General features: G+C 40.6%; 1 protein-coding gene across 1 annotated transcript in view; it reads right to left on the reverse strand.

The window, feature by feature from the left end:
• Positions 1 to 17,567, reverse strand: part of ARHGAP15 (Rho GTPase activating protein 15) — a 320,557-nt gene that overhangs the window by 245,254 nt on the left and 57,736 nt on the right. Inside the window, exon 6 of the mRNA XM_009087780.4 lies at positions 17,399 to 17,488. Coding sequence (XP_009086028.1) covers positions 17,399 to 17,488 — 90 coding nt within the window. The remainder of the gene's footprint in view (positions 1 to 17,398; positions 17,489 to 17,567) is intronic.

Below are 17,567 nucleotides of genomic sequence, written 5' to 3' on the forward strand. Positions count from 1 at the left end.
TGGAAAAAAGCACTGGTGATTAAGCAAAAATAAAACCACTGCTAGCTAACCAGGTCAGTAAGGGTGTTTATGGATCTGGTTCCTAATTGGGTACATCAGCTCTTCTAGCCAGTTCCCAAAGCCCAGGAAAATCCCAGCACTAGCCACTTCCTCTAGAGATTTGCTCTCCTTCACCTTGAGGACAGCAGTGAATGTTCCTGCTGCATAACCACAATATCTCAATTTATCAGTTAGGAATCAAACTTCTGGTGGGAATAATTGCCATTGCTGCAAAACATGCAGTTGTAGGATACTGATCCCTGGTGATCCTTTACAACTTGAAGTAAAACTTGAAAACCAGGCTGAGAGGTCCTTTATTTGCTATTTTATAAGGTTTTATCACTCCTATTAACACAACGCTCCAGTCATACATCTTAAATTATGTATGGAACAAACCCATCACCTCTATCAGTAGGACCCTGCAGGGAAGGTCTAAGTGGGGAGACATCACACCCAGCTTTAAAAGACTTAGAGGAGATGTTGAACTTCATGGTTAAGTGTCAGAAGACTTGAGAGAACCCAGATGGAATTGAGTCAGGAAGGGATGGGGACTGGAGCAGGAGTGGAGACTTTTTGTGCTCATAGTGCAGGCACAGCAGCTCTGGGCATTGTCCTGTACCAGCACAGCATATCAGAGACCTTGAAGTCTGGAGAGGAGACAGGAGATGGAAAATAATAATTTTCCAAAAGTCAAAGGAGCAGATTAAGGTGTGGAGAAGAGCAGAATCACAGCAGCCCTGAGCAACCAGACTTTGAGGACAGCCTCTGGTGAGGACAGCCTAGTTACCAGGAAAGGACAGAAGGACCATCAGTTCCATTCACTTGTATCAACCCCCCTAATTTCTCCATAGAGATGATGCCTTAGTGCTCACCCTGTATCCTGGAGGCTCAGCTGAGGTTAGCACAGAGCCCTGTGTGTTGGATTGCCACCTCTGAAATGACACATTGGGCAAGAACCAATTTTGCAAATCCCAGTCCTGCAAAGGGAAAATGCTAACAAATGGACGGGCCTGTGAGAAAGGAATGCTGGATATAGAAATTAGCAGAGCTGATTGCTAGGTATGCTCAATTAGGAGTGTATATATGGACTTTTCTAGGAATAGCTTTAGGCATGCTCAGCCCTGCTGCTTGTGCTATATTTCTGCCATACAGATTAACTAAACACAATGTTAAGAGATGCAAAAAAACCTGTGATTTGAAAGTTCTGACATAAACAGTCCCTGAAAAAGAAGCAAACAGAGCACACATTGTCTATGCCATTTGTGAGCCAGTGGATCTAATGGTTCACTTACTTTACAACCTGCTTTGGAATAATTTGGCACATCTCTAATTTTAACAAGCTTCAGTGGGATTAGATAAAATGCAGACTTTGTTTACATCAATTAACACTCAAAGAAGTACAAAAGAACTTGTTAACTGCATTTATGAACAAAAAGTAGCAGAGTGAGAGTTTGTCCAAACGAAGTTACTGTTCGACTTGCTCAGATTGGCACAGTTGTCTCTGAAAGCCTGAAACCAAGGACCCAAGGAGGGAGCTGCATTCTCAAAGAGGCAGATGTGTATTTTTAATTACATCAACAGATCTAATCAATATTTGTGATAACTGCATTTCCAGGTTTGCATACATCAGACTCACAGAGAGGCCTGCCTGCCCCCATGTGCCATGTACACATTCACTGAGTCAAGTGGAAAACCAAAACCATTGCAGGCGAGCTGACAAATACATTGGCCATTTCTACTTTATATTATTCCTGTTTCCAATTATTTTGCCCCATTGCCGTATTATTATTCCTATTCCCAATTATTTTGCCTTGACTGATTATAAGCAAATCCTTCTCTACATGCTACGGAGCCGGAAAGAAAATGTGGATGACTTCAAACCTAGCCCTAACAAATGGACACATCATATATGCCAAATAAAAGGATTTCAAATAGCAATTATATTAATAAAGGCACAGAGGAAAAGCAGGTCAAAGTAAAGGTTGAGGGAAAGAAAAAAGTGCACTATGGAATATACTTTACTATGCAAGTAGTATATAGTACATATTAGCTGAATTCTGATAAGAATTTTTTTTTTTCATCACAAATACTTTGCCCCTTGCATCACATCATGTCCATAGATCTATGTGAGACACCTCCAGAAGTTGTTTTTGTGACTCTCTCATGATCAGCCACTTCCAAGGAAGCTTCCTGTTCCCTCCTCAGGTGCTACAGGCACTACATGTTTTCTGTCTTTTCCCCATTTATAGCTCAGGGATTATAAAGCAATGTTGTCACTAAATCACAATGTTCTTTGTTGAATTTTCTGTGTGGTCAAGAGGACTGGGCACTACATAAATGCTTTTTTGTCACTCCAGCAGCGTGCTATCATAATTAGAAATGATCAGCAGAGCCGAGCAGCTCACAGGCAGTCACCAGTGAGAGCACTGCTGGTCAGTGCCCTGTCCCAGTCCTGCAACCCCACAACTTCCCCTTCCTGACAGGACAAAATTAACCCTTATAACCCAATAACCAGCCTGCTGCTGCACTAACAATGGCAAAAGGCCTCTGGAACAGCCAGGTGTGCTGGAGCATTGCGGATCAGAGCTCTGCTGAACTGCAACAAGAATAGAATCAATTCCTTCCAGAGGCTCTGCATTCCTGTTTGCCACAGCAAACTGCAGAGCGTGGCTTAACAAAGCTCAGACCAGCCAGGGAAAGCAAGAAGAGGATCTTTAATTAATGGAGCCACACTTGTTGTGCCACAAAACTTTCTTCCTTAAGGTAGGGATATAAAGGAAAAAAAGAATTTTATTTTCATAGGAACAGAACAAAGAGAATTCAAGAGCAAGAGGAATTATATACAATCAAATGTAGCTTATACCCAGCTGATTTTTTTTTTTAAGAATGAAAGGAGTGAAAACTTAGGAAAGTAACAAGTAGGAAAATGTTCCTTCAAGGTGAAACAATCCAAATTTATTGTAAATTAGAAAAAATTATTCTCAAACTTTTAAGTATAATTATGGCATTTCTCGTGTCATGGTTTAAATAAAGTTTTTTGAACACCACTTAGAGCAACAAGGATGTTGGGACCTGCAGTCTCTTTTCTACTGCCACCCTATGAGTGGAAATTGCTGAAACCATGACAGCCCAAGCAAACAGCCATGCACATACTAAATATTCAATAAGTTGTGCTCATAGAGTCTACCTGAAACAGCCCATAAGTGTTAACATAGCTATCTAATGCACAGATATCCAGCTATGTAACCCAGTTCCAAAATCCCCTCTAAACAAAACCAGCTCTAAATGCAGAATATCACAGCACATGCAGATTAATTCCTGATAGGTATCCAAACCCTGGACAATCTAATAGCAGCTTAGCATTGATTGCATGCTCACAACAATTTAGGTTTTGTTTTCCATTAGTAAACACCTCAAATTACATGAAAGGGAGAAAAATTTCCCTAGATACAAGCATTAAATATTTATCAGCCTTATGTCTGCTCTGTCACCACGCCTCTAAGAAAGTCCATTAATTAAATACTTTAGAAACGATTAAAACACTTCCTCAGAACTTATTGGCACCTGTTAATTCACTGACCCTTCGAGGCTATGGCAGTAAATGTCTTGTTTGATTGCTTCTCTTACCAATAAATCAGCAGCTTAAAGACAAAGGAGACATGATGCAACTCCATGTACACAACATTGCCTTAAAACACAAAAGCCAGTATCTAGAGGCAGAGAAAAAGAACATTTATGTAGACAGGGCAGCACAAATAATCTATTTAACCTAATCTTTTAATTACAGGAAACATCTCGTAGCAAGACATACAAGAGCAATGAAATGACCCAGAGCTAGAAATCAAGATGATATATTTGTGCATGTGAAAGTAACACCAGCAGAATTCATAAAAGAAAACCTCCTTGGGCATTATTATCTTTCCATCAGGATACACTGTCATCACATTGAGAACAGGAGAAAAAAAAATGGCTTAAAACATGTTATTAAAATACAAATAAAGGGAAAGGGAAAAGAAAACAAGAGCAGAGAAAGGTAAAATTAGAAGCGGGGGGGATGCAGGTGAAAAGAAATCTCTGTTTGAATTATTAAAAAGGAGCATCTTAGGACTGGGGAGAGAAAAGAAATAAGGGACAGACCCCAATAGCTTGGCACAGCACAGCACCCAGCCCAGTGCAGGAGCTGCAGCGATTTGGGTGTCGTTATTTACTCAGTAACAAACTCCTCAGCAGAGAGGGGGGTTCAAATCTGGCCCTGCTTGGGCAGTATGCAAATCTTCTCCCACTCCTCTGCAAGCTTTTAAGGATAGCTGGCAGAGAGTCCCCTGAAGAGTCCTGGCAATGCCACAGTCTGCAGTGGGAAACGAGCATCTTGCAAAGAACCCCTGAGATCCTCCTACCCCCTCAAATCTGCGCGAGAGGAGAAGTGTTGCCTGCAAGGGGGAGCGAGACGGAGCGTGTGTGCAGGAGAGGGAGAGGAAAACAGTGCTGGCAATTACAAAAGAGTCCTGAAATGCCAGGAGATGGGAGAAAATAATTGATCCTAAACAAAAGTAATGACAATAAACTGCGTGCCCCTCGCTGCGTGTAATGTTTTCTCCTCTCCCCCATTTGTGGTGTTCTGACCCTTTGTTCAGATCCTTTACCTTGCTGCATTGAAGTTATTATGGAATATTTGAAAAAACTGGCTTCCCTTCCTTTGATCTCTACTATTGGATTACATTCTTCCCACTGCCTGCACACAGTTCTTCACTCCCACATTCATTTTCCCCATTTCTTTGTTTACATTCAATTTCACCATATTTCTTCACACTTTTCTACATGGGTAAAGCCTATGTTATGTTCCAACACACATTACTCTCTCTCTTTCCTTACTTTGCACTTTTTAACTGATCGTCGTGTAGAATATTTGTTTCCAGAATGACAACAAAAAAATCCAAACAAAACAAAACACACACAAAAAAAAAAAAAAAAAAGAAGAAAAAGAAGAAAAATGTATGCAATGGTGAAAACATGTTCCTTTTCACTCCAACTGCAGCCCTAGCTGAATTGTGCTGCCATTGTTTTCCAACAGAACTTGCATTTCCAAACTTGGGAATTCCCATCAGTCTGTCTGACAGAATTTTCCTGTTTTTTCTCAGAAGGTGTGCATTTTTCAAATGCCAGTAACATACCACTACAGAATTTCCCAGGAGTAACAGCTTGGTTTGAAGGACTCTTATTCAAAAGCCTTACTTCAAAAAAAGTCATTTGAAACAGAAGAACGAAAACTGATTATTTACATTCTATAAATCAAAACAAAACTACAACCAATGCATTTCAAAATATTGCTATAATTATTTTCTACACGCTGATAAATTGCTGGACATACTTTCCTGAGTGCTGGTTGGCAATTCCTCGAGCACTAAACACAATGTTTATTTAATTTTAGATTGTGAATATAATTATTAAAAGTGTGATTCCAAATCATTAAAAAAAATTAAAAGAGAATATACAGGAAAATATATATAAACAACAAACCAACACAAGAGGGGCATATTTCAGGTATATTACAGCGTTTTTAAACCTCTGTCTGTTACACTTCATGGAAGGGTCTGTTTCCAGGCACTCAATCCCAGGGGACGGAGGGGTTCAGGCCCATCAGGGGCAGAGCATCCCAAGCCAGGTGACAAAGCTGGGAGTCACAGCAATGCCCACTGTGCCAGTTTGGGGGGTAGGAGAAGCTGCAAAGCTCAGGAGCAGCTCTCTCAACAATCCTGACTCCATTCTCTGAAATATACTGAAATGGCAAAGATGTAAAAATGCATTCACTCCACTTTTCTCAGCATTTACAGAAGACAATGTGTTTTATACCCCAAAAAATTGGGATTATTTCCTGAATGAAGTGTATTTTCTTTATAATCTATGCACCATCACTCTTCTTTCTCCAACAGTAAAAGTCAGGGGATATTAAAAGATGCAGAGTCATAACACAGTATTCCAAGTATGGAGAAGCATAGTTCTTGTCTCAGACTCCCACATTCACAGCCAAAAGTTTCTTTTTGTGGCCTCTCAGAGAGGGCTTGGGCAGTGCCAGCCAAGGATCACCTGGCACAGAGCCAGCCCTGCCAGCTCATAAAGTGAAAGAAGGAAAAAGGAATCATCATGGTGCTACTCATACCTGCACAGATGTGCACTCTCTACCCCCCTGTAAATCAGGGGAGTTTGGGTGAAATTCCTGCATTAACATCAGCAGAGGAAGTCTTGTGACCCTCAGCCAAAATCCAACCTGCCCAGTCTGTAACAGGCTGCCCCACAAGGAAGAGATGGATGGACTGGGAATGGGCTTTGCCACCACAGCTAAAATGAGAAGTAAAAACCCAGCCAATCCACTGCATATTGATTTAAGTACTGCAGGATGAGGTACAGAAAGAAACAGATATTTGTCCTTTCAACCTCTTGCTCCGTGGCCCCTGCTTTGTTTCCTCCTTTTAACTTTACCACACATTAACAATTTTTCTGAATTAATTCAAGACATTTCTGGCAGCATGTGATTAAAAATTATCCATTTTTAATTGTTTTTCAGTGGTTGAAACTCAGTTCTGCTTAGTCTGCTTGAGAGCTGGGCATGGGTGGTAACAGGTTATTTCAAGAGCTCGGGGTAAAAATGGGATCATTCCCTTAACTCTGCAGTATCAGTGCAATTCATCTCAGTCCATAACAGATGACATGTTCAATAGAATATGTAAAGTATGCCTCCACCTAGTGATGACTATGTACAAATAATAGAAAATAATAATAATTATTCTATTACTTAAGAGAATCACAGTAATTGGCTCCCATTTTACCAAATTAAAATGTGCTCTCATGTAAATATTCACATATACAAATGTACACTTTGCCTCCAGAAAAATTAGTTTAAAGCTCAATCTGTGACAATTTACCTGCAAACTCTGACTTGAGGGAGGCTAAACACATTCCAGGTTTTAGGTTTATTAAAATTTCAAATAATAATGTGTTTGTAGGAATCAAGACTATTACAAGGACAAAAAAAAATGGGGGTGTGACTGAAGTGCTGTGGATTTTAAGTGTAAAAGTTGTTTGATAATTTCAGTTTGATAGACTATTTCTAAATGAAATGGTAAACAAACCACATCCCCTCCTTGCAACTTTGCTTGCCAAAGAAAATGTTTGCTAAACTTCTTGGATCACTGTGTTTTACAGATGCAATTGCAGATGTAGTGGCTGAAATTCCTAGGAATTTTTTTTTACCCCAAATCAGAGCAGAGGTTATGAATGTAAAAATAAAAATTAAAAATAAATTAATTTTAAAAAAAAGACAAAAACAACAAAAACCCCAATAAAACCTTTTAACCGTAAAAAAAAAAAAAAAAACCAAAAAAACCAAAAAAAAAAAAAAAAACCTAACACTCCAGAATTCAAGAAATCCAGCTCCTGAACTCAATCTCAAATTTCTAACAATTCCCATAATCCATATAAAAAGTCTCTAACTGGGATCAATTGCAGGCGCATCCTCAAAATCAATAAACTCGAGGAGAAGGCTTGAAAAGTCAGGGTCCCTGGTGGAAAACGTTCTTGTGGGTTTTCCTTTCATCTGGGAACCACCTTAAATGTCTTCTCAGGCCGACTGGCCTTGCATTACCATTTCAAAAACGTCTCCCCATCCCATTAGTGGTCCATGAATCACAGTTTAGGAATTCCTGCTCGGCTGAAAACCAGAGGTGTTGTATCTAAAAGAGAGGGCAGGTCACTGCCTGCAGTTCCCCCCTTGCATTTAAATTGCCTCCCATTGTCCACCGAACACCTTCAAGCATCCAGAAAAACATCCTGTCTGCAGAGAAATCACTCCTACACAAAAAATGTGAATCCCAAACCTCTCCTCTGGCATTCCTCTGCACACAAATTCAGAGAGAGGACAGCCAAGGCTCCCCATGCCCAGCCAATTCCAAATATCTGCCTCAGCCATTAAAGAGAAACACAAAAAAATGGAGTCAAGTGGCTTCGCCAAGATTTTAAAAAATGTAGTGGCTGAACACAGAAATACCAGCACCAAACATGTAAACAAGTCAGATTTGATTATCTCTGAGTGAGTTAATTTAGGATTCGTTTTTCTCTTTTTTTTTTTCCCCAAGAGTTTGATAAATTAAGGGAATGTTTGGGCACCTAGCAAGATACTTTTTTTTTGTTTGTTTATATTAGCTTACATTAAATTAAAAAAAAAGAAAAATCATAATTCTTTTGAATTAATTTAACTGTTTTACATTAAGAGAAGCACTAAGCCTTAAAATACTAAAGAACCAGGAAATCCAGTCTTCTTTTGCATTTCTTACATTTTTTTCAGCTGTTGATTGCCAGAAAATACTATTTTCCCTGGGTCATAAATGCACAAAACACAGCAACAAGGGCCACACTCACATCAGAGGTGCTTTATCAAGTTCACCCTACTGACTGTCTGTAGCCATAATTCTCATTGCATGCTTTATCTTGAGCCAGCTTGTCCTTGTGAAGGTATTTACCTTTTCCCTACCAGCTGATCAGAAGAGAATCACTATTTTAAAACATAAATTTACTACCTAAGGAATAATTTAGAGAACACAGGTCTATGGGGATATTATTAAAAAAATTAGTATTGGTTGGTTCAGAAACCAGTTAAATTAATGTCAATTGCAGAATGGTTTGGGTTGGAAGGGAAAGGTCACCTGTTCCAACCCCCATGCCCTGGGTAGGGACACCTTTCTCTAGAGCAGCTACTGCTCTGAGTTACCCATCCAGGCACTGATTTTGGTTGAAAGACGTTTTTAAAATGCTCAGAGTGCCCTGCAGGATAAGTCCATGGGGAGAGGGAGAGCCTTGGTGGTCCTGGGCACCTACTGGGCAGCCCTGGCTGCCTGTGCTGCCCACATCCACTGCCCACATTGCTGTTCACATCCCTGCCTGCATCCACTGCCCACATCATGGTTCACATCCCTGCCCACCTTCCCTGTCCACATCCATTGCCCGTATGCACGGCCCGCATCCAGTGTCACATCCCTGCCCACATCACTGTTCACATCTCTGCCCTCATCCACTTTCTCATCCAGTGCCCATTTCCACTGCCCACATCCCTGTCCACATCCACCGCCCACTTCCACTGCCCATATTCCTCTCCACTTCCAGTGCCTGCATCCCCTGCCCGCACCACTGTTCACATCCCCGCCTGCATCCCTGCCTACCATCCCAGTCAACATCCACTGCCCTCATCGCTGTTCACATCCCTGTCTGCATCCCTGCCCACCTTCCCTGCCTGCATCTCTGCTCACCTTCCCTGCCTGCATCTCTGCCTACCATCCCAGTCAACATCCACTGCCCTCATTGCTGTTCACATCCCTGTCTGCATCCCTGCCTGCATCCCTGCCCACCTTCCCTGCCTGCATCCCTGCCCACCTTCCCTGCCTGCATCCCTGCCCGCCCGCGCGCTGCCCACGAGATGGCAGCAATATGTTTATGAATAATGCAGCAGAGGCTGCAGCCCCATTCCGCATGCCGGAGCTGCAAAGCGCCGCTCGCTCCTTCAGCCGCAAAACAAAATAACATCGCTCGAGCCCCCTTCCTCCCCTCCCCAACTGCACGAGCCTCTGTGAATTCGGCCAAAAAAAGAAAAAAGGAATGGGAAAAAATAAGCTGCTCCTCTGTCACCTCGCCCAGGTTGCTGTCTCGTGTGGGGTCAGCGTTTTCCAAGGCACAAGGTGCTTTCTCTGCTCTCACAGATTTGTCCAGCTCCTTGTGCTCAGCCGTGCTTCCGTCCCCGACAAAATTATGTCACACGCACATTAAGCATTAACTGCTGCTATGTTTTATTCCTGCAGCACAGAAAATGCCTGTGGCTTGAAATAAATATTTTCTTTACTGATGGACAAATAACATCTGCACTGGTGAAAGCTGCAAGCGTGGCTATCACGGGCTAAGTGATTCAGATAATTCCTGGAGAAGCACATGTGTATGAGCACGCACAGGCACTCGTACCTATCACAGGCACTCACGTGTCAGCACTTGGATTTGCCAAAAGATGGGCTCTTAAAAAGCATACTGAGCTATTCTAACCACCACTTTCAGCAGACAGACTTCTACACACACACAATGTCAAACTGGGGGAATACAGATTGTGAGGTTTTAAAATCAGCCTGGTTTCATGGAAAATTTAGGCTTGATTTTCCATTGGATTTTGGAGTTGTCCAGCATTTAGGGAGGCCGTGGCCTGCAGTGGGTGTCACACAGAGGTGATGTGCAGTGCCACAGACAGCAGCACCATAGCACCCTGCTCAGGGCAGCTTCAGCTTCAGGCTTTCAAGCCTTTCCAAGACCTCTGTGAGTTGTTGGAGTTACACTTTTCAGGACATTTTTTTTCTGAAAATGTTTTAAGACAATAATAGGGAAAAATAAAAAAAAAAGTACCTCCCTAGGTAAGATAATATTTACATATCTACAAATCAACCAAAGCTTTTTGAGAATTTTGAATCTTTTTTCATGAAGCCAACTAGAACAAAACATTGCTTATCAGGAGTGGACCTCACTATTGCTGAAAAGTAACAACCTTTTCACATCATTAAAAAAAGTGGTAATTAGGATTTCAACTTTTTCTTTTAATAATAATACAAGATTATAGACAATAAACAAGATACTAATTTTCTGATTCTATAGTCACAAAATACACAAGGCCTTTTTGACATAACTGAGGGGTTTGTTTTACCCCAAAGCAGGCTCAGCAATGGAGAGAAACACATTAACTATAATTTTGTGGCACGTCTAACTTAACTAATTGGTTTGTCCTTTTTATGAATAAAGTTGCTGTTCCTTGAAATCCTTTAAATTCCATTACAGAGGTTAAATTGATAGAGAAGTTCCTTGAAATTCCATTACAGAGGTTGAATACTCAGTTTCCCAAACTTTTTAAATGCACAGTGCTGTCAGTCGATTGCCCTCCTGTTGATTGCTTCTCTATTTCCAAATTGATTATAGCTAGAATATTGAAATAGCAAAATATTGAAATATTTTGTATATGTCATAGAAAAGGATTTTTTTTCATTTTTGTTAAGGTTTCCTATGCAAATGAAGCTGAAGTCCTTACAGATTGTATGTTCCTGTCCTTGTGTAAAGCTTTGCTTGTATCACAGAGGCAACGACTTCTGTCCCTCTGTCTTTTTTTTTTTTTGAGGGAAAACTGGCTTTACTGCCTGATATTCCTTAGAACATGAATCACATCAAGAATTTCTGTGTCCATTACTGAGCAATCACTGAGCAATCTGAATTCCAGTTCATTTTCCATATGTTCTCTTTGGGCTAACATGAGTAAAATCAGATTGAAAAGAGAGACACAGGTGAGAAAAGCCTGACCATTCCTCACCCAACACTTCTGAAACAAGGGTGGAACTGTCTATTCCAGAGTGCTCCAGTTACCAGGCTCTTGCTAATTCTCAGTTAGATAAGGATCTTTTCCTTTCTCAGCTGGTTTTTCTGCCTGTTGTGCTCTGGGGACACCCCAACACCTCCTTGGGTCCCAAGGGCAGCTACTGTCAACACAGGTGAAGTGGTTACAGTTAAATCTCCCTTTTCCATACATAAAAAATAAATTAAATAACTTCAAATAAAATTACCAAGGATATCTAAAGGTCTTTCCTCATCATCACCTTAAAATATCATATTAAAGTCTTGAGAAGCCAAAGTGACTTCTTAATTTTATAAAGCTTAAAATGCATATTGTGTGCAATTTTCTATTTCCTGCAAAACTTTCCTCACAACCAAAGCTGGTTTTCCTCTTTCACTATGTACTGTCACTCTTACTTTTCTATTTAGATCACCAAAAATATACATTAAAACTTACAAGATGTTCAAAATGAAAGAAATTAAGAAAAGAACAACTGAATACATGGGAAAAAAAAATCATTCATGTGTTTTGTAGGATTTAGCTTACAACAGAAAATAGTAGACATGTTGAGAAGTCAGAAGATTATCTGCATTCATTGATAAGGTTTTACTGAATATTTTGGCAGGAGCTTTGCTAGTAAGGTCATTAACAAGCCAGTTAACGACCTTACTGCCATTAAGAGAGAGCTGGAACCAGAAGAGAGAGCTGGAACCAGAAGAGAGAGCTGGAACCAGAAGAGAGAGCTGGAACCAGAAGAGAGAGCTAGAACCAGAAGAGAGAGCTAGAACCAGAAGAGAGAGCTGGAACCAGAAGAGAGAGCTAGAACCAGAAGAGAGAGCTAGAACCAGAAGAGAGAGCTGGAACCAGAAGAGAGAGCTGGAACCAGAAGAGAGAGCTGGAACCAGAAGAGAGAGCTAGAACCAGAAGAGAGAGCTAGAACCACAATTGTCAGGCTGTTCCACATCGCTGTGTTCAAGATCTCCCACTTAAAACAATAAAGAGTACTTATGTAAAATCAGAGAATGGTTTGGATTGGAAGGGACCTTAACATTCCATGGGCAGGGACACCTTCCACTCCAAGCTCCATCTAGCCTGGCCTTGGACACTTCCGGGTGTGGGGCAGCCCAGCTTTCCTGAGCACCCTGTGCCAGGGCCTCCCCACCCTCACAGGGAAGAATTCTTTCCCAATATCCCATCTAAACCTGCCCTCTGGCAGGGGGAAAGAATTTCCCTTTGTCCTGGAACTCCATGGTGCTCAAAGAGGAGGTCCCACCTCCCTCAAACTGCCAGCCACGCTTCTTTTGAAGATGAAGACCATTTCTTGGTTTTGTGTTTTTCTAAAAAAACTCATTTTAAGTTTGTTACTTAACCTCTTTCTGATACCACTAAATGACTGTGTGATGTGGGCAAGTCTTTTAATAGGCAATAACATATTCAGGTCTCTGGGATAGAAATGAAACCTCATACACAGCAGTGAGGTCCAGAAGTGGACAAAATGGTGGTTTAAGATCCATCAAATGCACATCAGATTCAAAACCAGCAAAGGTTCCTGCACAACTCAGAACTGAAAGCAAGAGCCCTCTCAGGCTCAGGAAATGGGACTAACTCTGGGATAGGTTTTGGGTGGGAGCAGGCTCCAACTGCTGATAAGGACCACCACAAGCCTGCAAGGTGGCTTTTTTAGATTTCCCTCCTCTGTGCAGCATTTCTGTTCAAAAACACACAAAGAAACCCAAATACCAATCCAAACCCAAGCCCCTCCACGTCGTGCTCTCAGTGCTTCCTCTAGAGAGATTGTGGAAACAAAAATGATCCCTCCCATGGCAAAAAGCAGTGACTTAAACCATTCCTGGGAGGCATCCAGACACTATCCTGATCCTGTAGTATGTAGAACAAAATAGCTTATCATTCAGATTACTCGCTTGGACAAAGCTGGAGAGCTTCAAGGACAAGGGAGTTACCCAGGATCAGTGCCATAAATGTTATTATATATGAAACAGCTGCAAGATAAATTCTTTCATATTACACATAGGTGCAGTTGTACTTTCAGCTGTCTCACTGGTGGAACACTGTAGGTCTTACACAGCTTTCTCTATCTGTGAAATAACTTCTTAGCTGTGTAGGGTTGAGTGACCCCTTACAGCTGCGGTGCATCGAAACAAAAAACGGCATCACACCACATCTGTGGCAAGAGCCCAGCCAGAGAACTCCAGAAATTCCTCATGGGAACCTTCCTAAAAGTGAACTCGGTGAATAGGGTAAAATTATGACTAAAGGAACCAAAAAAAGCCTGTTAGTTAAATGAATGGTGCTATTAAGAGAACAAAGCAGCTTCATCGATTCATAAATATGCTGCTCGTGACCTTTTTTGTGCTTTTCACCTCTCTCCTATTTTTCCTTTTCTTTTTTGAATTATCTGAGAGAAATCTCCCAAAACCTCTTCAAGGAAATAGCGTACAACCACAGGACTTTGTGCTAATGAACCCCCAGAATTAAAAATCCAGAGGTCAAGAGCACATCTTCCACGGAGTCTGGGCTGAGTTTCAAATTAAAAGGGTGTTTGACTTCGAGTAGAGGTTGAGTAAAACAGGGGGAAGAATAAGACCCAGTTGAAAAGTTTACTAAAATTAGGAAATGTGGAATATTGGAAAAAATCTGCAAATTAACCTAGTTACTGGTGTTTCAAACACCATATCAACACTGACTGAAAAGCAGCCCATTAAGTTATTTTCTTTTTTGATAACTCACATAAAAACACACCTACCCATTATCAGACTAAGCCAAAAAAAGGCAAGAGGAGAACAACAAAGTGACACAGGCTCTGTTTCTGTTCCAGTTGCTGACTGACAACACTGCCATCCCTTAACATGGTTTTATTCAGTTATTACAACCATCTCTCTGTAAATGACACTTAGGATTATTTAAGATTATGTTGTAATCCTTTTAATCCTCAGTGCTTTAAATTTCAGGCTAAACACCAAAGAGCAAACTAGCACTTAGCAGAAATATTTAAAGCATGTGATTTGAACATAAATCTTCTTTTATTCAGCACTCCTCCGATGAAGACCTAGTGCATCACATCACTCAGCCAGCAAGAACAAACAGCACCGTGCCTCACTGCAAGCTGCTACCTCACCCCACACCATGGTCTTTTCCTTGGTGCCAGCTACACCATCAATAAAATAAATGAAAGGAAACGAGGAGGTTATAGTCTATGAGATGTGCATATTTTCAGTTACTGTTAAGGAAAAGTTGAGGGAAAAAAATACCCCCACATAATGTGTTCATCAAGAACAGAAATAGATTGCATGCACAAATTGGATAGTGTGAGACAGATCAGACTTATCCTGTTAAAAAGGAAGTAGCTCAATTAAAATGAGAGGGCTAACACTGCTGAAAGCATCATGATCAAGACCAGAAACCCAAATCTTCCTGCCTGAATATCATTCACTTGCAGTTCCCTCTTTTTTTTTTATTTCTCCCTGCATCAATCACGTTTCCAATTAGTTTTTCTTTATGATACTCCTATGCTCCATCTTCTTGCTGCTATCCATTAACTGTCATCTGCTTAGATTTTAAATCCAAGATTTCCTTCTTTTTCTTCAACCCAAAATTTCAATAGTAATTTTCCATTTGTGATCTATAATTCATGAACTCAAATTGAGCATCCTGGCTAAATCAAACTCAAAATTCTGCACCTACTCCTAACACAACACATTAGCACAAAGCAACCACTGCTCTCCCTGAATGAGAAAAGAAGGGTTTATTAGAAAGCAATGAAACAAAACACCAACTATGTTTTGATGGGCTTTGAAGATATAATTATACTTTTTTCTGATCATCTCAGAGTTAAGCAGCTAATGTACTTAATCAAAAAGCAATGCAATGTATCTATATTTAGGTTGCAAAAAAAAAAAAAAAAAGAAGCATTAAAGAAAGCCACCCATGTTGTTTTCATTTGAACAAACCAATGAATAAGTAGACACACACTATCAATTTTATTCCCACCCACGAGGAATAAGTAGATCAGAAGTGTTTCCTGAAATATTCAGTTTCCAGGTACAAACTGACCTCTCTGCTTTCGAACTGGCCTTGGATTGCCTCCAGACTATCTCACAAATCTTCGCTCCCTCTGCAGTCCCCTTCCCACTCTATCTGCTCATGTAGCACCAGTCTTGCTCAGTCCCTTCCTTTCCCAAAATGTCACCACTACTGGTGCCAAAGCCTTCTCCTCTTTCGCTCTTACCATCTGGCACAATCTTCTTGTAGCTCTCTGTCTAAACAATGCTCCATCCCTTTTCAAAATGTGTCTTAACATATGTCCTTCCTCCCATGCTTTTACTTCTTAATGTCTCTCCCACTCACTTATTGGCTTGATGAAGACACATTTTAATGGGTTCAAGCAGTAGTGCATGAGTTTCCTTTCTCACTTTATTCTGATTCAGTTACACCTCACACGAACAGAAGTGAGAAGAAAATGCATTGCAGAGCCTTCGTAGCACCAGTCTGGTAAATCAATAACAGAGCTTCGTTTGTCTTTACTTTGGAAATGTATTAGCTCAAATGAATCACCAAAATGCATTTCCAAACAGGAATTTTGCTTACTGCAAAATGAAAAATAAACCCTAGAAGCTCAGAAGACCCGTCAGTATGCTCAGGGGGTTGCAGGAGTGAAGGCTAAGGTTATACTTAATCACATTCCAAGTGAAAAAGCTGAAGATTGACAGCAAAAACCAAAATATTTATTCTAAAAATACCTAGGAAATGACAAAGCCCCAAGTGTTGTCTCAAGACAACCTGAGAGATGTGGGGGGTATAGAGGCATAAGTCTCACTGTCTTGGAAAAGAGGAATATTTCTAAATATTGCATGTGCTTTAGAAAGATGTCTATAAAAATAAACCTTGAAAAAGCCCCTGTAACACCCAGCTGACCCAAAGAGATTTCTTTTTAAGAAGCCATGTACAGGCCCTTAGGGTTTTTTTTTAATGTGCAGTGTTTTTTTTTTTTCCTTCCACCCCATACCCAGACACAGTTGGTTCCTCCAGCATGTTTCATTGGTCATGATGCCAAAGGGCTCTCCAGTAACTAACAGGATCTTGACCCTGACATCTTCCCTTCTGACTCTCTCCCCACTTTATTGCTTGTATTATTAAACATTTTAAAAGTTAGAACTCTGGGAAGCAACTTGGCTCATAGAGAATAATATTTTGATGTGGCTTGATGCAACATTTAGTGAAACAGAAAAAGACAACAAATCATTTCTACTGATATTCATGGGAGCTGGATTATGTCCAAAACCTGAAGATGTTGCAATAAACTATTTTAGCCCCTAGATCCTGGAATGTTAACCTTGCAGTAATGCTTTTCCCCTCCTTTCATCTTCTTGGGCCTTGATCCTCCCTTTCAATTCAATGGGATTTGGACGAAGGAATTAAATAATATTATTTTCCATCAATGAAGAATAGCCCTGTGAGAAATACATGTCCTTCTCTGCTGGCCCTGATAGAGGCAAGCTTTTAAAATCCTCCCTTCCCCTTGCAGAAGTGAACCTGGGTCATCACCGTCTGAGGACCCTGAGCAGCAATAAAAATAAACAGAGAAACCGCACTGCGCTGGAGCCCTGCTTGTATAAGCAGTTTGAAGAAGTTGTGTTTATGGAAGTCCTCTAGGTCAAGATTCTAGGCCTGAACCCAAAGCAATTACCTACTAAGTTTTAAAAACAAATTGAATATAGAGCATTAATCAATAAATCAACAGGTTCTCAAGTGTTTAGGAAACTCAGTCATCAGAACTCCTTCTCTTAGAAAAATAGTAAACCGATGCTGGATAAAGTGTTACACTCCTTTACTGGTAAGAAAAATGCTGTATTAAATCAGGATCTGGTTATTAAAACCAAGGAAATAAAGCCTACCTCTTCAGAGTTCAGACACAAATGAGCAGTGGAATGTTTTGCCTCTTACCTGAAAGACATTCTTTCTGCTGGATTTCTCTGAGGTCCACTCAATGCGAGCACCACACAAATCCACACACTCAGGTTTATATCCTGGCTTCTGGAAAAGAAAAGAAAAAAAAATCAACATGAATATGGCCTGACTTTTCATAAATGGGGACAGTTATCAGATAAAAGAA

The sequence above is a fragment of the Serinus canaria genome, chromosome 7, assembly GCF_022539315.1.
Source record: "Serinus canaria isolate serCan28SL12 chromosome 7, serCan2020, whole genome shotgun sequence".
Classification (NCBI taxonomy): Eukaryota; Metazoa; Chordata; class Aves; order Passeriformes; family Fringillidae; genus Serinus; species Serinus canaria.